At 45.3% G+C, this 23,354-nt stretch overlaps 1 protein-coding gene across 2 annotated transcripts in view; it reads left to right on the forward strand.

Moving 5' to 3' along the window:
* The first annotated feature begins 2,436 nt into the window (after window positions 1-2,436).
* The window catches only part of NKAIN1 (sodium/potassium transporting ATPase interacting 1), a 136,089-nt gene continuing 115,171 nt past the window's right edge, over window positions 2,437-23,354 (forward strand). The window contains exon 1 of one of the 2 annotated variants that reach the window (XM_007492985.3): window positions 2,437-3,423. In XM_007492985.3, the coding sequence (XP_007493047.1) occupies window positions 3,370-3,423 (54 nt within the window). In that variant the 5' untranslated portion in view covers window positions 2,437-3,369. The remainder of the gene's footprint in view (window positions 3,424-23,354) is intronic. The other variant, XM_007492984.3, reaches the window with a different exon arrangement.

The raw sequence follows: 23,354 nt of genomic DNA on the forward strand, positions 1-23,354 counted from the left end.
CTTTCTGTCTTTGTATCAATTCTAAGACAGAAAAGCAACAAGGATTAGGCAATTGGAATGAAGTGACTTACTCAGGGTCACACAGCTAGAAGTGTTTGAGGTCAAATTTGAACCCAAGACTTCCTGTTTTCAGGCCCAGAACTCTACTATATTATCTAACTGCCTCTGTTCAGTCATTTTCTGCCTTCCTTCCTTCCCTCTCTCTCTTTTCTCTTCCCTCCTTCCTTTCTTCCTTTCTCTTTCTTTCTTTCTTTCTTTCTCTCTTTCTTTCTCTCTTTCTTTCTCTTTCTCTTTCTCTCTTCCTTCCTTCCTTCCTTCCTTCCTTCCTTCCTTCCTTCCTTCCTTCCTTCCTTCCTTCCTTCCTTCCTTCCTTCCTTCCTTCCTTCCTTCCTCCCTTCCTTCCTCCCTCCCTCCCTCTCCCTCTCTCTCTCTCTCTCTCTTTCTTTCTTTCTTTCTTTCTTTCTTTCTTTCTTTCTTTCTTTCTCTCTCTCCTTCCCCCTTTTCTTGATTTTTAAAAAAATCCTTACCTTCTATGGTAGAATCAATATTGATTCTAAGGCAGAAGATCAGTAAAGGCTAGGTAATGGAGGTTAAGTGATTTGCCCAGGGTCACACAGCTAGGAGGTATCTGAAGCTAGACTTGAGCCTAGGACCTTCAGCTGCTAGACTTGGCTCTTAAACCACCAAGTCACCTAGCTGTCCCCCTGTTCATTCATTTTCAGATGTGTCTCTTCATAACCTCATTTGGTGATTTCTTAGCAGAGATACTGAAGTGATTTGCCATTTCCTTCTCTAGCTCATTTTACAGATGAGGAAACTGAGGCAAACAGGGTTAAATGACCGACCCAATGACTCATAGCTAGAAAGTGTCCAAGGCCAGATTTGAACTCCTAAAGATGAATCTTCCTGACTTTAGGACTGGTAATCTATCCAAAAAGCCAAAGCACTTAGTAGGAGTTTGGTAAATGCCGGTGGATTGAGAGGAGGGGTTTAGACTCCAAGGAGTGGGATGGGTCAAGAATGATCTTTCTTTGTTATGCTTTCTCTGAGGGTCTGTGTTGTATTCATTCATTAGGCCTGGAGGATTTGGATTGGGGGGGGGGGGGAGTCAGTCACAACCTTTGAATTGTAAATTGACTCTTCAGAGAGGGATTAGACTCCTCAGCCTTAGGGACCTTTCCTGAGACAGACCTATTGTTCCTTTCTACCCACTAAGGGGTCAGGAATCGGGGAAGAGATTGAAAAACAGTTAGTGGCTTTGGAAGGGGGAGGACAAGGAGGGGGACAAGTCTAGGGTCAGACTGGAGTTTTGACAATGACAAGAAGCCTTTTGTCACTTTGACCTAAGCTTTGAAGTTGGGGTGTTTTCTCTTTCTTCTCTAATAAAAGCATAGATTTTCGAATTCTATATTTTCCACACTGGACTAGACTAGAGGTTCATAACCTGAGATGAAATTTTTAAAAGTGTTTTGACAAATAGTTCAACATCATTTGTTTCCTTTTTTTAATTTTTATGTATTTAAAAACATTATTCTAAGATGGGGCTTCACCAGACTGCCCTAGAGGTCCAAGACTCCCCCAAAAGATGAAGATTCCCTTGGATGAGAGAATGAAAGGGAACATTCGTGTCTGACCCGGCCGGGGTAGGTTTTCAGATCAGGCTGGGTGGAAGACCACCCAAGAGAGGGAAGGGTTGAGGAAAGTGCCTTGGAGAGTACCCTGCCTTTCGGTTGGTTGGTTGGTGCTGTCTCCTTGCTGCCCCAAAGGGGGGGGGGCAGGTGAGGAGGGGATGGCAGTTTCAAAGCATAACTTGAAGAAAGCAAAGATGAATTTCAATCCAAGTCCTGATCAAACACTTACTGCCTGCCAGTCTGTGCTATCAGATGCTGGTATACAAAGACGAAAACAAAAACAAAACAGACCTCACTTTGGCAGCTTGTATTCTGCCCCGGCTCAGAGCAGAAAGTGGTTGGATCTCAGGGAACAGCAACCGCTCAGTGGAAGAGTTTTGGGGGGAAGCTCCCAGGCCTCTTCGAGACAGGTGCTACTGGGATAAATGATGCGATTGGGCTCACTCGAGGGAGATTCTTTGGCTCTTCCGCAAAGGTAGGGGAGTCATTCGTTCGCTCCCATCCACTCCCACCAGAACCTCAGCCTTTCCGGGGCCTGGAAGCTTTGAGGGGTGGCAGAGGTTGAGTGAGGTTTTCCCCTCCACCCCCCTATTCCGTAGCTTTGCCTGATCCCCTCGGGGAGGTGGGGTGTGTGGAGGGAAGGAAGGAAGGAGAGCAGAACGGAGATGCCATAATTTGTAACCATTCTCCACTCAGCTCCAGGGCTCAGTTAACCCAAGGAGAGAAAGTTCAGCCCCTCCCTCTCTCTCTCCCTTGTTCTTCCCAGACCTCCCCATTCTCTAAGTTTTCTCCTTTGTTTGCCTTACTCTTCTCCTCTCCTTCCCTACGCGTATTTCGTCTCCGAATTGAACAGGTTCTTGGGATTTAGAGCTAGAAAGGACCAAAGGGATCATCCAACCTCCTCATTTTTACGGATCAGGAAACTGAGTCCTATCCCTTGCCGTTTCTATTAGCCTTCCTCCCTCCTCCCTCCTCTCGCCCCTTTTGCTCCTCTCTCCCTGGTTGTGCCACCACCCTAGCCTGCAGCCAGCCTCCCTAGTCTATTCTCTCTTCTTCCACTCTCCCCTCTCACGCCCTCCCTCTGGTTTCCCCCCTCCCCACTATCCCTCTGCTGTCCCCGGGCCCCGCCCCTCTCCGGGCCGCGAAGCCACGTGGTCGGGCCAGGGCGGCTGCAGACTGCTCGGGATCCTGCCCCAGCTGGGCTGGGCTCTGCTTCGCTCCGCTCCGCTCCACTCCGCTCCGCTCGGCTCGGCTCGGGTCCGCTCCGCTCCCTGCTCTTCGCTTCTGCTGCCCGTCCACCCGTCCGCCTCTGGGGGCATGAGGCGCTGCTGGCGGACAGCGGGTCAAACAAAAGAGCCCCGGCTCGAGCTGTGCGCCTCGGTGCCCAGCGCCCCCAGCGCGGAGCATGGAGACTGAGCGGAGCCTCCGGAGTCCGCGCCGCGCCCGGACGATGCCGCGGCCCCAGCCCTAGGGGAGCCCCGGCCGCCCTGCTGGAAGCTTGGGGCGCTGGCGCGGGGAGGAAGCGGAGGAGGAGAAGGAGGAGAAAGAGAAGACGGAGCAATAGAAGGAGGACCCTCTCTGGCTTCCTGCTTCTCGCCTTCCAGGAAGCCCCAGGGCGCTGAGCCGAGCCAGAGAGCAGCAGCGCACTCGTAGCCCGAGCCTGAGCCCGACTCCGGGCGGCAGCAGCAGCAGCAGCAGCCAGGGGGGCAGCGCCGCGGCGGCGGGTCCCACGGGAGCCATGAGCAAGTGTAACGGGAGGTGCACGCTGGTCGGGTTCTGCTGCCTGCAGCTGGTAAGAGGGGGTCCCTCCCGGGGCCCGAGCAGGGCGGGCGGGGGTGGGGGCTGAGGACGAACTGGAATCCTGGGACCCCAGTCCGTGACGAGGGTCGGGGACCAGCGCTGGGTCAGCTGGCGAGCGAGCGATCCCCGCCCAGCCCCTGGCCCGTGTGCTATCTCTCTGCCTCCGTGTGTGCCGTGTATGTGTGTGTGTGTGCGCGTGCGAGCGAGAGAGCGCGCCTCTGTGAGGGGCTCCCTGTGTCTCTCCCGAGTGTCACAAACCCCCTAGCCCTCCTTTGTGCGGATGCCTGTCTTCCAGGGCCACCCTGGCTCAGCGACTGGAAGGCAGAGTCGACTTCCTGGGAATGGGAGGGGAGGGGGGGAGATGAGGAGTGGGAACCCCGCCCCCTCCTCACCCTGCCTGTGGGGCTAGGTGGACAATGGGGCAGCCAGGGAAGGAGGAAGGGGCCTGAACCTCGCGAGCTCAGTTAGGCTTTGGTTGGGTTGACATTCTAGATTACAACTCCTGCCTTTGGGCCCTGGTGGGCTGTGAGGGAACGGACTCTGGGGCCCGGGAGTTGCTACCAATCTTAAAGAAGGCCAGAGGGCCGGGGGTGGTGGTGGGAGTTGTTCCACTCCCAGCCCCCAAAGTGTAGGCATTTCCTTGAGGTCCCTGCTTCTTATGGCTCCGAATGGGAAAAGGGCTGGTCTGAGGTAAGCTGCTACCTAGCGCTTCAGACTGGGGGTGGGAAGGGGACAGCCAATTTTAGAGGCAGGCTGGAAGGGAGCTTTCACATAGATCGGGTATCCTAAGACAGGTGGGCAATAGACTGGAACAGCTCGAACCTCAGGGTGTTGTCTGACCCCCCAGACAAGCTCTTTAGGGGGCTCAGCACCTAAGACCAGAGGTGAATCACGTTTGAGGTGGAAATGACAAAGGCTTTCCTTTCCTATGTGTGTATATATTGCAACCTCCAGAAAGAGGAAGCCAGGGGTAAGGTTCCACACTTAAGAACAGAGTTTAACCACTTAGCACTCCAGTAACATTCTAGACTTCAGGAACCAGCTAGCGGGTATCAGAGAGGCAAAGACCTGTAGAAGGAAGTCCCTGTCGTAGCTCAGTATGGATGACAGGACTGCCCCCAGCCTCTATCCACTAGTACCCTCTGAGCAGCAAGCTTGGATTTGAAGTGCTAATGGTGCCAGTCATGTTATGGTGGGTGAAGAGCTGACTAAGTCATCTCCGCAAAAGTGGTGGCATTGGTGGGAGGAAGAAAAGGGTCACTTTTGCCTGCCTCAGTTTCCTCTCATCCTATTTAAATCTCTGACGCAGGAAGATGCAGGAAGCAGCTGTGGGAGTCTGTGCTGAGTTACAGAAAGGAGGAGGGGAGGGAGGATGATTTTGGACAGCCAAAAGGCAAGATTAGGTGATTGTAAGAATCATCCCAGTTTAACAGTCCACAAACATATTTCTGTAAACAGGCATCCCAAGGTAGGGGAAAGGGCTCCTTCCCTACTTGGACTGAACAGACCTACATTCTGAATCTCAGACAAATCATTTCATTTCCCTGGGCCTTGGCTTCTTTCCATTTAAAATGGGTATGTGTTTGTTGCAGGAAAGGAGGTTGGTCTAAATGGGCTCTGCGGATCCTTGCAACAGTAAAGTTTCATGATTCTATAAAAATATCTGGTCTGTTTGGGCTCTCTCTCATTGCTTCTTACAGCTCTTTGCTAAAATACTGTTAAATTTTTCCATATGACCTGCTGTTAATTTCTTTATTAGTTCATATCTGGTGTTTGACCTTGGTACATAATTAACCCCTTTTTATCCTGAGTCTCTAGAAGTGCCCCATTTCTTTCTTTATCCTCACCAGAACCATAGCCCTTTGGGGATCTGAGAGCTTTGATTGGTTGGAGGAAGCCTGGTAAAGTTTTCTCCTCCAACTCTGGTCCCTTTCCTTTCCCTGTGATTTGCAGAACTACCACTTCTCCCAAGAAAAGACCAGTTTGGTTTTTTTAAAACCTTTACCTTCCATCTTAGAATCAATATTGTGTATTGGTTCCAAGACAGAAGAATGGTAAGGGCTAGGCAATGGGGGTTAAGTGATTTGCTCAGGGTTAAGTGATTAGTGCACACAGCTAGGAAATATCTGAGGTCACATTTGAACACAGGACCTCTGGTCTCTTGGAAGAATACAGTGACATTCCTAGGTCCCACCTGCTCAGTGAAGCCTTTAGTAGTTGTCCACAGTCTATACAAACTTGAGAAAACTGAGAAAAGCAAACAAAGAAGGAACGGAATTCCTGCCTTCAGATATCTGAAGACCCTCTCATAGTTGAAGGAATTCTATTTTATTCTGGCTGGTTTGAGGCAGAACTAGTGCTACAGCCTTTAGAGGAAAGCACACTCTGGTTCACTCTGTATGGAAAGGCCTGGCTGACTGTGAGAGCTGTCCAGTACTGGAATGGTTGCCTTGAAAAGTAACATGCTCCCTATTGCTCCAGGTGGTTCCAAGTATTTCATCAGAAGCCAGATAACTATCTGTCACCAGTGACAAAGAGGAGTGGGAGAGTGGACTTCCGAAGTGGGAGGGATGGACTCAGTGATCCGAGGTCCCTTCCAATTTGGAGATTCTCTGCTTTTCCCTTCTCTGAATTCCTAAGAGGCTGAATCACACACTATCTCTAGTCTTTAATTTTGCCCTGCCTTGCTTTATTTCCTAGTGGTTTCCCAGCAGCCCTAGTTTGGGTTCCCCTTAGGCTGTGAGTTCCTGGCCAGCTGGAACTAAGTCCTCATTGATCAGGTGCTGGGTTTGGAGTCAGGAAGACTTCAATTCAAACCTCACTCCCCACCCCCTTTGATGCTTACTAGCTGTGTAGCTATGGGCAAGACACAAAACCCCTCTGAGCCTCAGTCCTCCTCATCTGTAAGACAGAGATATGGACAGCTATGGATGTCCCCCAGTGACTGTGAGGCTCAAATGAGATCATGTGGGGCAGGTGCTTTGCAAAGTCTAAAGCCCATTAGACCACCCTTCCTGGAGCCTTTTTTTTTTGTATCCCTAGTTTAGTACAGGAACTGGTACATAGAAAATTCTTGGAAAATACTCCTTGACTGACTTTAAGGTGCTGTATGACTGTTAGCTATTCTTATTATCATCCAAACAATGGTTTCTCACCCATGACAAATAGGAATGAGTCCTAGACCTTCGATTTCATTGGGAGAGGGAACTTCCAGGTGAGCAAACATCCTACCACTTGGGCAGGTCTGCACCTTTTCCACAAGCTACATATTCTTTTGGGGTTTATTCTTCCCCATTACAGTATGAGCTCCTTGATAGCAAGGACTCTCTTTCCCTATTTACTGCATATCTTCAGCACTGTGCCTAGTATGCAGCAGGTGCATAATAAGTGTTTATTGAAGGGAACATGCAGTCTTAGAAAGTCTAGAAGACCTAGAGCTCTGAGAGTGATGAAACCAGAGATGGGACTTGAACTCAGGCTTTCTGTTTCTTTTTTTCTTTTTAAACCCATATCTTTTATTTTAGAATCCATACTTAAGTATCAGTTCTAAGGCAAAAGAGTGGTAAAAGCTAAGCAGTTGGGGATAAGTGACTTGCCCAGGGTCACACAGCTAGGAGCTGTCCACTGAGCTGCCTACCTGCCCCTGGTCTTACTGTTTCTGAAGCCAGCTTTCTAAATATTCTACACTGCCCCCATGAAAGTATGGAACAATACAAAGCAGATAAGGATCATGTCAGAGCTGGGTGGAACTTTAGATCTAATCAAGCCCAACCCCCTCATTTTACATTTGGGGAAACTGAGGCATGGGACCAAAAGTTATTTGCCCAAGAGCACACATGGCTGGAAAATAGTAGTCAGGTGCTGTAACTGGTTGATGACAGCTGCAAAGTATTACTTGATCATCTGCCAGTAGAAATCATGAGGGACCATTTCTTTGATTTGTCATTGATGACTACCCCATGGACTGACTTCATTCTAAGCCAGAGATGGATGGCTAATTCAGGGCCTTAAGCATAGCAGACACTTAATAAATGCTTGTTGATTTGGATTGAAATGGCGTTTTGGACATAGGTCTGATCAAGTCATTTCCCTCCTCCCAAAACTTTGCCAGCTCCTGGATGCCTCCAGGATAAAATAGAGACTCCTCAGCCTGACATTTAAAGTTCCCACCTACCCTTGCAGTCTCATTTTATAATTAACAATCTGGCTTCCACCTACTTTCCCAGCCTCATTCATTTCTCTCTTCTTCACACTCTCCAATACAGTGAAACTTGCCTGCCAGCTGTTTCTGTACACAAGAGTTCTGGCCAAATCCTCCCTTTCATTCCTTGTACAAGTGATCCCCAGTTTGGATTGATACAGGGGAAGGAGCAATGCATTTAAGATAAGAGGTGGTTGTGACCTTGGACAAGTCACTTAACTTCTGTGGGCCTCAGTTTCCTCCTCTGCAAAATAAGGGAGTTGGACAAGATGGTCTTTGCAGCTTCAGATTTTGAATTCTCTGCTCATGCTCTTTCTTGCCTCATCGCTGTCTCTGCTTCTTCATAGCTCAGGAGCTGCCCCCTACATAACTTCTTCTTATCCCTTCTGGTCTTCAGCCCATTCTTTCTCTTCAAATTACTTTGTTTTGAATCTCTTGATGTACATGTATCCCCTCACTCCAGCAAGATGTAGGCTCCTTGAGAACAAGGACTATCCTTGCTTTTTCTCTTTGTATCTCAGTGCCTTGGGCATAGTAGGTGCTTAGCCTATATCTGTTTAATTGTGTCTCTGAGTCTGTGGCAAAACTGAGAGTGGTAGGCCTTGGGAAGTTGGCTTTCCTTGTTTCCACTTGATAAATTCCTTTTGGGGTTGTGTATTTGTGTTTTATGTGGGCTGCCTGCCGGGTCCCCTAGTTTGCTGTCTCCAGGTTTGATGGTCTGAAACGATGGCCAAGCTGAATTATTGTATTATTAAGAGTAGTGATGTTGGCAAGCTTGGGGAACAGAGACAGGGTCTTGGAAATGCCTCGGCATCAATTCCAAAGGTAGTGCCTCTGGATGCTGTCCATGGAGTGTCCCCACGGCTGGTTATTATGATGTATTTGACTAGAGGGGCTTGTATTGTTATAATGATTTCACACTAGCTTCTTCTGGTGATGAAAATGAAATAATATCCCGCATTGATTCTGCATTGAGCTTTTCACTTTTCCCAAGGCATCCTTGTGTGGTGAGAAGAGGACTTATGTGGAAATCAGGAGATCCCAGTTCTATTCCCAGCCCTGCCACTTAATGCCTTGTAGCCTTGGGCAGATCTTTGGGCCTCATCTTCCTCATCTGTGAAATGAAGGGACATCTTTAGCCTGGAGATGAAAAGACTTGAGGGGAACAGGATAACTGTCTTTAAGTATTTGAAGGGTGTTTTTTTTTTTAACCCCTTACCTTCTCTCTTAGAATTAATACTTTGTTCTGGTTCCAAGGCAGAAGAGCAGTAAGGGTGAAAGCAGTGGGGATTAAGTGAATTGCCCAGGGTCACACAGCTAGGAAGCATCTGAGGCCACTGAATTTTTTTTTTAACCCTTACCTTCCATCTTAGAATTAATACCATGTATTGGTTCCTAGGCAGGAAAGTGGTAAGGGCTAGGCAATGGGGATCAAGTGACCTGGGCAAGTCACTTGATCCCCATTGCCTAGCTCCATTCAGCTAGGAAATGTCTGAGGCCAGATTTGAACTTAGGACATACCCCCGTCTTTTTTTTTTTTTTGAGGGAAAGGGGGTTAGGCTTTTTCTGTGTAGCTCCAGAGGGGACTGATTGGAGCCTGGAGAGACATTTTCAGGTTCACGTAAGGGAAATCTTAGTAATCAGAGCTGTTGAAGACAGGAAAGGACTGCCTTAGTAATGGATTCTCGATGGTGGTTGGAGGGGTTTTAAGCACAGGTTAGACAACTACTTGATGGAGATGTTGGGAAAGTGATTCCTTTTCAAGCCCAGGTTGATCTAGATGGCCTCCAAGTTCTCTTCAAATGCTGAGGTTCTGTGATAATAAATGGTTAACTTCTTTATGTATTTTCACTTTTAAATTGCTATGCTTCTAAATGCCATCATTAAAAACAAATCTTTTATCTTGAGGAAAAGGGAAGACTGTGATTGCTATCACCATGTACAAATAGGAATCAAGAAATACAGAAACTGGGGTGTGCTGGAGCCAGTTCAGCCTGGAGCCCACTGTTAAATTTTTAGTGTGAGCATTGACACCTCAGAAATCAGCAACCTACAAATCAGGGCTTGATTTATTGTTTTACTGATTTCTTGACTTAAGGAAAAAATGTTACTAATATGGATTAAACATAAAAGTGTGTCATGGGTGTATGCCCTGGTCCCCAGCTAGTTGTTAAACATTTACCTGCATATCCTACACAGACATGCACTGATGAAATGCTAGACTCTGGTCTAGAACTGCATTTCCTCAGCCCCAGTCTGAGATCTTTTCTACATGTAGTTACGGTGTTGGGTTACTGTTTAAAGTCTTACTGTTGCCTTTTTTCTCCCTTGGGTGTTTTCCCTTAACCTCTCTTGCCCCCACCATTGAACCCTTCCTTGAAAGAAAAACATTCAAGCTAATTGATGGAGCTTCTGACAATGTAAACTCCTTTCTATTACCATTGTCTCCCACCTTTCTACTAAGGGAGGAAGTTGTATTTTATTAGTAATTCTCTGAGCCTGAGATTATTCATTATATTTCATCAGAATTCAACTGCCTTTTAGTTACCAAGCATTTGATGATCGGTGAAAGGAAATGGGGATGTTTAGCCAATTACTGCAGGCAATTACTAAGGAAGAAGAGATAATTGGTAGGAAAACAAGCTGAGAAAAGGGATTTCCTAAGAAGGTGCAAGGGTAGAAACTCCCAAGGACCATCCTGGGCACAGTTAGCATCCAGCCCAATGTCCTCCACCTTCTCCTATTCCTGGACATGGATCTGTGAATTCCATTTGGCCTCCAAAGGCAGAACCAGGAACAATGAATGAAAGCAGTGCCTAAGAGATGAACTTAGATCTGATGTCAAGAAAAATAATTCCCCATAATTGGGAGCTGTCCAGAAAGTGAAATGAAAGTGCAGCTAGGTGGCTCAATGGATAGAGAGCCAGGCCTGCAGATGGGCGGTCCTGTGTTCAAATCTAGCCTCAGACACTTTCTAACTGGGTGACCCTGGCCAGGTCACCTAGTTGCCTGGCCCTTACTATTCTTCCTCCATGGAACCAATACTCAGTATTGATTCCAAGATAGGAGGTAAGAGTTAAAAAAAAAAAGTGAAATGGGCTGCCCCATTGGAGATCTTTAAGCAAAGTTTGGGTGCATATTTGTCAGGACTGTTGTAGATGAGGATACAGATGGCCTCTGAGATCTTTTCTAGTTACAAAATTCCATGATTCTGTGATTGCCAAAGGACAGCTTGGAGTGCATCATTAACTCTACTCACTAAAGAAAGTGGGCTCTAAATTTTAGAAATATTCCCAGAAACAAAGTGAAGACACGTTGGCTATAGGTGTGTATCAAAAAAGGAAAAAAAAAAGCAAAAAGCCAGTCAGGGATTCAAGCCTTCCATCTTGGCGTTTCCTAGCTGCATGTAAGTGATTTCTCTTTGTACCCATTTCTTCCTTCCTGTTAAAACAAACAGTCATCGTGAAGGGCTCCTTCCAGTTCTAACAATCTCTAAGAAACATTTTTATGCTGTGATATGTAATGGGTTAATGGATTACCCTTCACAGTTGATTGGGATCTCCCCATTCTCTGAGCATGACCAGTGAAGAGTTTTCTGAACAAAGCGAAAGGCATAATAATATTAATGCTAACTGACGTTTATCTAGTGCTCGAAGGTTTGCAAAGAGCATTTTAATATACATTATCAGTTGCAAAGTGATGCAATAAATTTTAAATCTCTGCTAATTCAGACTCATGGGATGGGAGTGGAAGGGAGAAGCATTGATCTGGATGAGTCTGACGTGTAGGAAAAGGTATTTTAAGATCTTGAAGAACAACATACTTAAGAATAGTCCCTGGATGTTCTGATGTCCTCCTCTGGTGCCTCATGGAGGTGACCCCAGGTTCTCAAAGGTTGAGCTACTGGAGTACAAACTCTGATAGACCCTGCCAGTCTGGGAAAAGCCTTGGGTGCAGGGTCTGTTGTCCAAAGCCCAGCCTAGTAAAAGATGTTTTTCGTTGGATTCGGTTTGGGTTTTTTGGAGCTAGCCTCCCGTTCTGGCCCGTTCTAGAAGTACAGTAGCTACTCATGAATCTCTGACCTGCTCCATTTCCAAACTGGCTGGGTCTGCTTCTCCTTAGGCAGCATGGTGGTCCCCCTGTTTCCGGGCGCTCACCATATGGATTCCAGACAGTGAAGACATCCTACTGGTTTTAGCTCTGCTTACTGCAATTCAGAACTCAAGCAATCCACCAACCTCAGCCTCCTCTAGGAGCAAGAAACTTCGGGCATTGCCCCACCGGGCCCTGGCTAGCTCCATAAATTTGAGAGAGGCTCCTTACCCAGTTAGTTTCAGGGTAATGAATGTTTCTGATACGCAGCAGCTTTTGAATACCATGTACCAAATCATGGACTATATTTTGGTCTGTAACAGTAAAGGGAGGAAACAAAGGATCCTTGGAAAAATGGAATTATATAGGAAGAATAATCCCTTATATTTGTGTAAAACTCTCGCAGTTCTTTTGTAGTAGCTTTACCAGAACCTAGCTAAGCACATTGCATGGAATAAATGCTTAGCAATTTTAAAAAAATTGTTCTTTTCTTTTTACTTTATTAATAGAATTTATTTCTAAATATTTCTGCCCCTTCTTCCCCTCCCCATATCATAAAAGGCACCATCCAGCAAACAGATATGTATTTTTTCATGCATTTGTGGAGTGAGTGAAGTCTAGTTGGAGACTTAGAAGGACATTAAGGGAAGTAGATTATAACTTCCCTAAAGGGGTAGGAGACTTTCACAAACCCTTTTTACTGGAGTGCCAAGAATGTTTTTTTTCTTTTTGTTTTGATCTTGGTTGCTTCACTTTTAATTAAACACTTTAAAATTGGATTCATATGTTTCCCCATACGCCTAAGCAAGAGTGTGACATAGGGGACGGAGGCTTAGCCAGGGTGGGTCTAAATACAGGCATCGCCTCAAAACAGCCCACTGTAGCATGGTGTAAGAGGGGCAAATGTTGGATCCTTGTCTCAGCCCTGAGAGGAGACTGGGCAGGGATTATTGTCCCCATTTTACAGATTAGGAAACTGAGAGTTGGAGGGTCTGGGTTCCTACTGTCAATAATTAGCAGAACAGGAACTAGTAATAATAATTATTATTATAACGAATAAATAAGCAACTCAGGCCTTGTCCACTTTTTATTCTATTAATGCTGCTTCTGTAGAGTGGAGGGAGGGAGGGAGTAGAAGGAAATATTATAACACTTGCCTTCCTTCCCAGCGAGAGGCAAGAGCTGCAGCTGCCTCCATCACTTGATGATAAGACTGACCAAGTGAAATCCTATCCTGGCTCGTGGTTCAAGTGGAAAAAATGCCCTATGGAGTTAGATGGTTAATTTTTTAAATTGTAGACTTAGCCATCAACAAAAACAATCCTACCTAGAACAAGGAATTAAAAAAAAAATCTTCTTTTACTTACACCATAGCGTTTACCAAAGTAGAGTCAAAGGAATTTTAAAAATAATCAAGGAGAAGCAGGTAGGTGATTGCATGGATAGAAAGTCAGGCCTGGAGGTGGGAGGTCCTGGGTTCAAATATGGTCTCAGACACTTCTTAGCTGTGTGACCCTGGGCAAGTCACTTAACCTCCATTGCCCAGCCTTTACCTCTCTTCTGCCTTGTAACTGATAATTAATATTGATTCTAAAATGGAAGGTAAGAGGTAAAAAAAAACAACAGCCCAGGACCCAAAAAGAACCTTATTCTGAATCCCTTTCTAGACTTGTTCACTTGTGGTCTTTGTGTCTTTATGTCTTTGCTATATGAGTATTATATGGTGATAATTCATTTTATTCAGTACCCATAGACAGCCAATATAGAATCCCTTCTGTTTTGGATGATCTCATTTCCTCTCTTCACCCAGGCTCATCTCACAAACACTGGTTAAGCTAATGTGTTAGACCCTGGGCTAGTTGGTGGGGGATATAAAAAGATAACAAAAGAAACAATTCCTGTCAAGCAAGCATTTTGGTGTTTACTATGGGTCTGACACTGCTGCTAAACACTAGAGATAAAAAAAAAAGGCAAAAACATTCCCTGCCCTCAAGGAGCTTTCAATCCAATGGGGAAGACAATGCAGAAATAACCACCTATATATAAGATCTACAGAGTGTTATAATTAAAAGAGGTTAATGCCATAAACTATGGCATTTAAAAGTGTGGGAGTCATAAACTGTAATAATTAAAATGGTTGAGGACTTAAATTGTGGTAGTTATAAGAGTGGGTGAGTAAATTTGACCGCAGAAAATATGTTTCACTACAGTGTCTTGGTTTTAAATCAAATATAAGGTGGTCGCCAGGGAATATATTCCCAATCATGAATATGCCCAAGTCAACTGGGTTTTATAGAGAATTTAATTAATAATACAATGAGGAATTAAAGAAAGAGAGAAAGAGTAAGAAAGGAATAAGTATGAAGGGCCTTAAGCCAACATGGCCTAGACCTGAGTCTTAAGAGAGAGAGATCAGTCAGTCAGTCTTTTATCACTCACCACAAGGTCTGTCTAAGCAAGGATTCTAGTGACACCAGGCCAGCTCCATCTCAGCTGACTTCACCAGAGAGAGTTCCAGCCAGAGTCCTCCTCAAAGAGCCTTCCAGCCAGAGACTGTTTCAAAGAGCCTCTCTCCAGAGCCTCCAGAGGGACAGAGTCCCCTCAGAGGAGCTCCAGCGAGACCTCCTTAGAGATTGTCCTCCAAGAGCTTCCCTTCTCCAGAGCCTCTCTCAAGAGATTCTTCCCAAGCGATCCTCATCAGAGATTTCTCCAAACCACACATTTTTTCTTTGTGTTTTCATCTTCTCTAACATGCGTTCATTCAATAACCTTAATAAATGCTTGTAGAACTGGATTTGAACTTGGTAGCACTATGTAAAAACCCTCTGTGTACCCCATGGACCCGTATCCCTTGTTCCTGGCTTTGTCAGGAACTGGGTACTAACTTGGGGTAGGTCACCTTGATTTTTCTTGCTTGGATTTAGCTGAATAAAATGGGACTCCTCTCCCTCTTTGGTTATATGTGTCCTCCTAAGCCAGTGGTTCTCAACCTTTCTAATGCCATGACCCTGCAATACAGTTCCTCATGTTGTGTTGACCCCAAACCAAAACATTATTTTGGTGGCTACTTCAAAACTGTAATTTTGCTATAGTTATGATTCAGAATGTAAATACCTGATATGCATTATGTATTCTCATTGCTACAAATTGAGAGGTTGAGAACCGCTGTCCTAAGCCATCTCCTGAGCCACATAAGGATGAGTCATTCTGCCTCTGTAGCTCTCAGTTTACTCATTTGTAAAAAGGGGATTGGACTGCCTGGTTTGAAGTTTCCCTCTTGCTTTAACATTCCCTCTTCCCAAGATCTTTCCAGCTCTGCCGTTCTTGGATTCTAAATTCTGTATATCTTTGTGTTTGTGGTGTAGTGCTTCCTTTCTGTCGTCACTCCATGTTTCGGAAGCTGGGCTCTGATAAGTGAGCTTGGGCCTCATCCTGCCTCCAACCATGCCCCATTTCCCCCCTTCTACCCCTCACTTTCTGGCTCCCTTTTTCACATTTCTCAAGCAGAATGTACATATTCCTTGAGTGTTTACTTCTTGTCTTTGTATCCTGGAATCATAAATGCTTTCCCTATCTAGTGTGATTAAAAAGTGAAATAAAAGAAAATTAGATACTGAGAACAAAGGTCAGCATGAAGGATACCTTGACCTCCATCTGTTCTGTTACTGACCATGCTGTATGAATTTGCTACATTGAACCTTAGTTTCCCCATATGTAAAGTAAGAGGAGAGCTTGGGTTAAATTGTTTATTGAAAATTTGTTGGGGATAGCTGGGTAGCTCAGTGGATTGAGAGCTAGGTCTAGAGATGGGAGGTCCTGGGTTCAAATCTGACCTCAGACACTTCCTAGCTGTGTGACCCTGGGCGATTCACTTGACCCCCATTGCCTAACACTTACCACTCTTCTGCCTTAGAACCAATACACAGTATTGATTCTAAGACAGAAGGTGAGAGGTTTAAAAAAAGAAAAGAAAATTTGGCTATATCCCTCTCTCCCATGCTCCTCACCCAGATTTAGTATTAATGAACTCAGCTAGCATTTATTAAGCACCTACTGTGTGTAAGTACTGAGGAAACAATGGTAAAAGATAGTCCTTGCTCTCAATGAGTTCATAGTCTAACAGAGAAGACCATATACAATGTACCAGCAAGATGTTGTTGTTCATTTGTTTCAGTCAATTGTGTCTGACTCTTTATGAGCCCATCTTGGTGAAGATACTCAACCGGTTTCCATTTCCTTCTCCAGCTTATTTTACAGATGAGGAAACTGAGCCCAGTGAGGTTAAGTGACTTTCTCAGGGTCACACCGCTAGGAAATGTCTGATACCATATTTGAACTCATGAAGATGAGTCTTCCTGATTGTAAATCCAGCACTCTATCCACTGCACCACCAATGAGATATATACAGGATAAACTCGGAGGGAAGGCACTAAAATTAAGGAGGTCCGGGAGAGGCTTCTCACAGAAGATGGGATTTTAGCTGAGACTTGAAGGAGACCAGGAGGCAGAGATGAGGAGGGGACGGCTAGTATTCCATAGTGTACAGACACTTGAAATGAGATACTTTAAACAGTTTGAGACCACTGGACTAAATCATCTCTTAGGTGTTTTCTGTCTCAAAGACAAGACCTCATGATTCTCAGACAGTCTGGAGCAGAGTTGATTGGGCAGGCCCCCTGGAGGAGGTAATGCTGACTTTGGAGGAAGTGATAGATGTGCATTGATGGGCAAAAGCTATGGAAGCAGGAATTAAGCCATCCATGTGTGGAGATGGCAATCATGGATGTAATTGTAGCCAAGTCACAGTCACTGTTGTTGTAGAGAACGAAGCTGAGCCTGGATAGATACATGGGAGGGAGGGAATGGAGGAACTGGACTGCCAGAAGGCTAGACCGAGGAGTTAGATTGATTTCCACTGGGTCAAGGTGATTTGTGTTGTTATTATTGGCAGACAATGGAGGCTCCACAAGTTCCCCAGCAGGGAAGGCATTGATGGACAATTGCCACTGGGTTCAGGGTGGATCTGATGGGGGCTCATCAATAATCTGCTTCTATCATAATATTGTATACTATCCTTATCTCCGTGGTGTCAGTCCATCCCAGCTAGGAGGTCTCAGTGATGAGACTTGAATCCTAGGTTGGCTTAACCACTAGGCTAACTCTTTACTCACTATTTCACATCTGATTATTATTACTAATAAATAAGGAAATGGTGAAAATTCATGAGCAAACCTCTTGATGCCCTCAGGCAGTTCTCCAAAACTAAGTTGCAAAGAGGGTCCAGTTTGCATAAAAAGATAATAACTGTGTGGCCCTGGGCAAGTCAGTTAACCCCCATTGCCCATCCCTTACTATTGATTCTAAGATGGAAAGGGAAGGGTTTAAAAAGAAATTTAAATGATGATAATAATAGCTAACATTTACATGGCATCTACTATGTGCCAGGCACTGTGCTAAGCTCTTTACAAATATTATCTCATTTGAGCCTCACAACAACCCCATGAGGTAGGGGATTTTACAGATGAGGAAACTGAGGCAAACAGATTAAATGACTTGCCCAGGGTCATATAGCCAATCTATGTTGGGGGCCACACTTGAATTCAGGCCTTCTTGACTCCAAGTCCATAGAGATGAGGAGGGAGAGCATTCCAGGCATGAGGGGAACTATATTACCTACTACTGCATTGCCTAGTGCTGTGTTGGTAAACCTATGGCACTCATGCTGGAGGGGGTGCTGCTCCCTTCCTCCTCTCCACTGCACCTGAGGATATTTCTCTCATCACCCACCCCTCTGCCCAGCAGCCCAATGGGAACACTTTCTCCCTTCCCTGTCTGGGGTAAGTTTGGGGACTCACATATGCAGTTTGGGCACTCGCTCTCTAAAAGGTTCTCCATCACTGGACTAGTGAATGTGCTCACCAGGAGTTCCCTGCACTGGTGGAATCATAAGTTCAGTTTTGTTTTTTTTTTAATGGAGATGAGCCTATAATACCTGTAGTACCAATATCCCAAGGAATTTCTAAGAATCAGGTGAGATAGTGGCATTATTTGCTAATCTCAAAGTGCTGTAGGAATGCCAGCCATTATTATTAGAGTGGAATCTCTTTGAGGGCAGGGACAGTCTCATTTTTGTACCTGGATCCCCAGTGCATAGCACATAGTAGGCATTGCATGAATTAATTTTTTTTCACTCATTATTCACTGCCAATGGCTGTCCCCCTAATCTTTCCCCCATTTAATAGCTAAGAGCATCAATTTCACAGATGTCTGAGCACCTGAGAGGCAGTGTTGTACAGTGATCAGGGTGTTAGATTATAGTTTAGAAAGACCTAGGTTTAAACCACACCTGACAGTCATCAGTTATGTTACCATGGATAAGGCAGTTGCTATCCTACAGTATGGATGAGCTGTGACACATCAGCCTAAATGAAGGCATGGGCCCCTGATTAATCAACATATTGATGAGGACTTACTTGGTACAAGACCCCTAAGTGCAGAGTCTCAGGTGCAACTGTGTTGAAGCATAATGGAGAGCTTTTAAGTTCTTGAGATCCCCAGGGAAGAGGATTGAGTTTTTCTTTAAGCAGGGATCCATTGAGGATTTCCTGAATTCTGCAAACTTCCCCAAGAATGGTACAGCCTCTCCTGAGATGGAGACTTTTTTATTTCAAGCCAATCATTTCCCCTGGATTTTCAAGAACTCTTGTACTTGATCGAGTCTATAATTTTATTATTATTTATTTGGACTTCTGTGTACACCTCCCTCTCTCTTTCCCTCTCCCTTCCTTCCTTCTCTTTTCTCATTCTTTCTCTCCTTTCCTCTTCTTTCTCTTTCTTCTCTCCCCTTTCTTTCTCCCCCTTTCTCTCTTTCTTCTCCTTCTCCTTCTCCTCCTCCTCCTTCTTCTTCTTTTTCTTCTTCTTCTTCTCCTCCTCCTTCTCCTTCTCCTTCTCCTCTTTCTCCTTCTCCTTCTTCTCCTCCTCCTCCTCCTCCTCCTCCTTCTGCTTCTTCTTCTCCTTCTCTTCCTTCTTCTCCTTGTCCTCCTCCTCCCTTCTTTCCTCTACCTCCCCAATTTCCATCTCTTCTCCCATCAAACCTCTGCTTTCTTCCTGGAACCCTGTATTCTGTGATGGAACCTAAGTCCTCCAGAGGCTCTTTAATAGAGAGAGGCATTGCTTGGGGGGGGGGGGTAGAGGAATAGGTTTCTGCATCCAAAGACCCATAGTCTAATAACAGGGACTTTTCTTCTCAATCAGCTCAGCATTCATTTCCCCAACAGGCTTCCCTCCTTCCTGGCGGCTGGGTTCCCATGTGATGACACATCTCTGAAGTGGCATACCACGCATCCTTCCCACAGTGGTGGGACCATCATTGTGTCATGCCGGCTCATGCATTACACTTGCTCAGCTTGGCCCCAAAGGGCAGAAGTAGGAGCAGTGGGGGGGAAGAGATAGGGCCAGAGTTCAGCTCAGCATAGGGGGAGTCAGTGTTTGAAGCAATCCAGACTCACAATGTATAGGCGTGAGAAGAAATAGAGATGGAAATGGAGATTATAGGAAAACAAAAGACAGCCTAAACTTTTTTAAAAAGAAAAAAAAAACCCTCAGCTATCCAGAAGTGGAGTTTTGGGCCCTCATGGCTGAAAGTCTCTAAAGGGGGAGACTCAATGCCCACTTTCTGGAGATATTGTAGAGGAACTTGTCCTGGTCAGGCTCTTATCCCTTTTCTCTGGGACCATTGCATTCTCTATTTTATTTTAACCCTTACCTTCCATCTTAGAATCAATACTGTATATTGGTTCCAAGACAGAAGAGTGGAAAGGGCCGGGCAATAGGGGTTAAGTGACTTGCCCAGGGTCACACAGCTGGGAAGCGTCTGAGGTCAGATTTGAACCCAGGCTTGATTCTCTATCCACTGAGCCACACCAGCTGCCCCACCAACCCCTTGGCTAATTGGGTTCCCTGCCTTAAGCCCAGTCTCATTGTAGTCTGTCTTCCCATTGCTTTATAAATCATTTTCCAAAGACACAGATCTGGCAGTCACTCCCCGGCCCCAAAAATTTGATTGGCTCCCTGTTATTTCTAGGATGAAATGCAAACTCTTTGCATCTAAAACCTTCTTAACCCAGCCCTACCCTACTTTCCTAACCTTATTACCCCATTATTCACCTTAAAGTCCAGGCGATGGTCTTACTGTTTCTCCTAAACAGACCTCTATTTGCTATGGTAGCTGCCTTTATGCGGGCTGTTCGGCAGACACTCCCCTCTCCCCTCCACCTCGCAGAATCTTTACTTTCCTTCAAGATTCAGCTCAAGCGACACCTTCATGTCAGTGTTTGAGGCAGCTCAGTGGCACAGCAGACTGTGGGTGCTGGGCCCAGAGACAGAAAGATTCATCTTCATGAGTTCAAATCTGATCTCAGATACCTGCTGCATTCAGGCTCCCATTTAAGGCATATAATACAAAGGAGGAGTCTGGAAACCAAGTAGCCTCTATGAAAAACCCAATAGAAGGGGACAGATGGGTGGCTCAGTGGATTGAGAGCCAGGTCTAGAGACTGGAGGTCCTGGGTTCAAATCTGGCCTCAGACCCTTCCCAGCTGTGTGACCCTGGGCAAGTCACTTGACCCCCATTGCCTAGCCCTTACCACTCTTCTGCCTTGGAACCAATACCCAGTATTGATTCCAAGATGGAAGGTGAGGGTTTATTAAAAAAAGAAAGAAAAAAGAAAAACCCAACAGGGTTTTTTGTTGTCTACACACACCCCCTGAATTTTATTTTTAGTTCCATTGACAAATACCAGTATTCAGATATGTGAACAGGGGCATAAGAAAAGAAAATGAGAAAAGAGAGCATACAAGCTGAAGTAACCAACCAAGCAAAAACAACAAGAGATCGTAAATGATTCTACATGTGTCTGTAACTTTTTCTGTTTACCCATCATTAGCTCTACCTTCTTAGAGGCAGAATCATAATGAAGACCTCCTTTGATGTGCCATTTTGTGAACTTCAGCGACAAGGCTATGGCCTCTGTCTGTGGTCCCTCCGGATCACCTTCCTCTGATCTTCCCGTATTTCTTTGAATTCTTCTTTGTCATTTCATCTTTTGGCACAGGGATAAGCCGTTACATCCATAATGCAATCATTCGTTCAGCCATTCTCCAAGTTGATGGTCACTTGGTTTGTTTTCAGTATTTTGCTGTTACGAATGATGCTGCTAGAACTCTCTGGACTGATCGGTGTTGGCTTTTTCCTGTCGATAACTTCCTTGTGGGGAAAAGTCCCAGTAGGAGAACCACTGGGTCAAAGGGCACGTGCATTATGGTGGCTTTTAACTGTCAGATTCCATATGGCTTTCCAAAGAGATTGGACCAACTCCACCAGCAGTCTGTGCTCCAGCGGACTATGCGGACTATGGGGGCTAGGAACAAGTGGAATTCCTTTCCCCCATGACAGCCCTTGGCCTATTGAGAGATGGCCAGCATGGCGCCCCTGTCCCCTGCCCCCTTCTCTTCTCCTGGATAAACATCCCAGTTGCTTTGATTGATCCCAGTGTAACATGAACTCCTGGCCCTTTACCGGCTAGGCTGCGTGCCGGAGCCTCTCCCTCCAGCTTCTCGGTGTCTTTTCAGTGCAATGGCCCTTGGAACCGATCCCATTATTTATTTTAGAAGCCTCATCCTCCACATTACAACCAAAATTGTCTACGTCTTAACTCTCCTCTCTGTAATTGTCTCTGATCTCCTACCGCCAGTGGGTTAGACCCATATTCCTTAGTCTGGAGTTTCTAAGGCTTTCCACGGACTACCTTCCAAGCTACCTCTAACCCTTTGCCACGTTATTTTCTATCAAAACTCCATCTCTTTCATTCATTTGTTTGGCCTGGAATGCACCCCTGAAAGGCTGAATTCTTGGCTTCTTTTACAAATGGTAGATTCTCCTTTAAGCTCTCCTTGATCCCTCCTAGTTATTAGTACTTTCTGCCTTCTGAATTTTCCTTTTCCTGGGCTTATAAAAGAATTAATGTGGAGGCAGCTGGGTAGCTCAGTGGATTGAGAACCAGCTTGTAGATGGGAGGTCCTGGGTTCAAATGTGGCCTCGGACATGTCCTAGATAAGTGACTCTGGGCAAGTGACAATCCCCATGGTCCCTAGCCCTTACTGCTCTTCTGCCTTTGTATTCATTCTAAGACAGAAGGTAAAAGGGGGCAGCTGGGTGGCTCAGTGGATTGAGAATCAGGCCTAGAGATGGGAGATCCTGGGTTCAAGTCTGGCCTCAGACCCTTCCTAGCTGTGTGACCCTGGGCAAGTCACTTACCGCCATTGCCTGGACTTGCTGTTCTTTTTTTTTTTAAACCCTTACCTTCTGTCTTAGAATCAATACTATTGATTCTAAGGCAGAAGAGCAGTAAGGACTAGGCAGAGGGGATTAAGTAACCTTCTGTCATGGAATAGGTAATTAGTATTGATTCTGAGACAGAAGGTAAGGGCTTAAGGGGGGAAAAAGTAAGTTAACATGGTATAGTGAATAGAGAACTGGTCTTGTTGGAGTCTGGGGGACACATTCTGTCTGTATGACCTTAGTTAAGTCACTTCACTTCCCAGGGTCCTGGGGTATTCTCTAAGATTGTAAGGTGCAGAGCAGATACCAGTCCATGCTGGTAGAAGGAGCATCTTCATTGAGAGTTGTATGGATCAATGAAATCTGAGGTCTAGTTAAAAAAAAAAAATCTCATTACCATTTACGTGACAGCCAACAGCTTTCCTTCTCTGGGCCTTCACTGGAAAATAAGGAAGATAATAAACCACTTCCTTCATAGTTACAGGAAGGAAAATGCTCCAGAAACCCTAAGAGACTTTTCAGAAATTACAGTTATTCTCATTATTATCAACACCTTCTCCATCACCTGGAAATGGAAACTGACACCAATTCTATGGTGGAGATATAATGAGTTTTGCTAGCACCTGATGACCAGACAAAAAAGAAAAGATGCTTTTCCCTCCCTTCTAGAAACCTAGTACTTGGAAATACATCTCTCTCCTGTGTTTGGAGGAAGTTTCCTCACTGGGAGTTCCTCTTACCAATGACATTTCTAGGTCTGGAAATTAAAGAAAGAATTTGTAGAGGTACCTAGGATTGAGAGCCAGCTTGTAGATGGGAGGTCCTGGGTTCAAATCTGGCCTCAGATATTTTCTAGAAAGGTGACTCTGGGCATGTGACAACCCCCATGGCCCCTAGCCCTTATTGCTCTTCTGCCTTTGTATTCATTCTAAGACAGAAGGTAAAAGGGGGCAGCTGGGTGACTCAGTGAATTGAGAGTCAGGTCCAGAGAAGGGAGGTCCTGGGATCAAATCTAGCCTCAGACACTTCTAGCTGTGTGACCCTGGGTAAGTCATGTAACCCCCATTGCCTAGCCCTTACCCCTCTTCTGCTTTGGAACCAATATATAGTATTGATTCCAAGATGAAGGTGAGGTTTATTTATAAAAGACAGAAGGTAAAGATTTTTATTAAAATTTAATTTAATTTTAAAAACCTTCCCTATGGTTCCATGGTTCTTGTTGACGCCCTCCTCTCCCCCTCAGATGACAAGTGGTTCCACTGGGTTATACATATATTATCACTTAAAATCC

The sequence above is a fragment of the Monodelphis domestica genome, chromosome 4, assembly GCF_027887165.1.
Source record: "Monodelphis domestica isolate mMonDom1 chromosome 4, mMonDom1.pri, whole genome shotgun sequence".
Taxonomy (NCBI): domain Eukaryota; kingdom Metazoa; phylum Chordata; class Mammalia; order Didelphimorphia; family Didelphidae; genus Monodelphis; species Monodelphis domestica.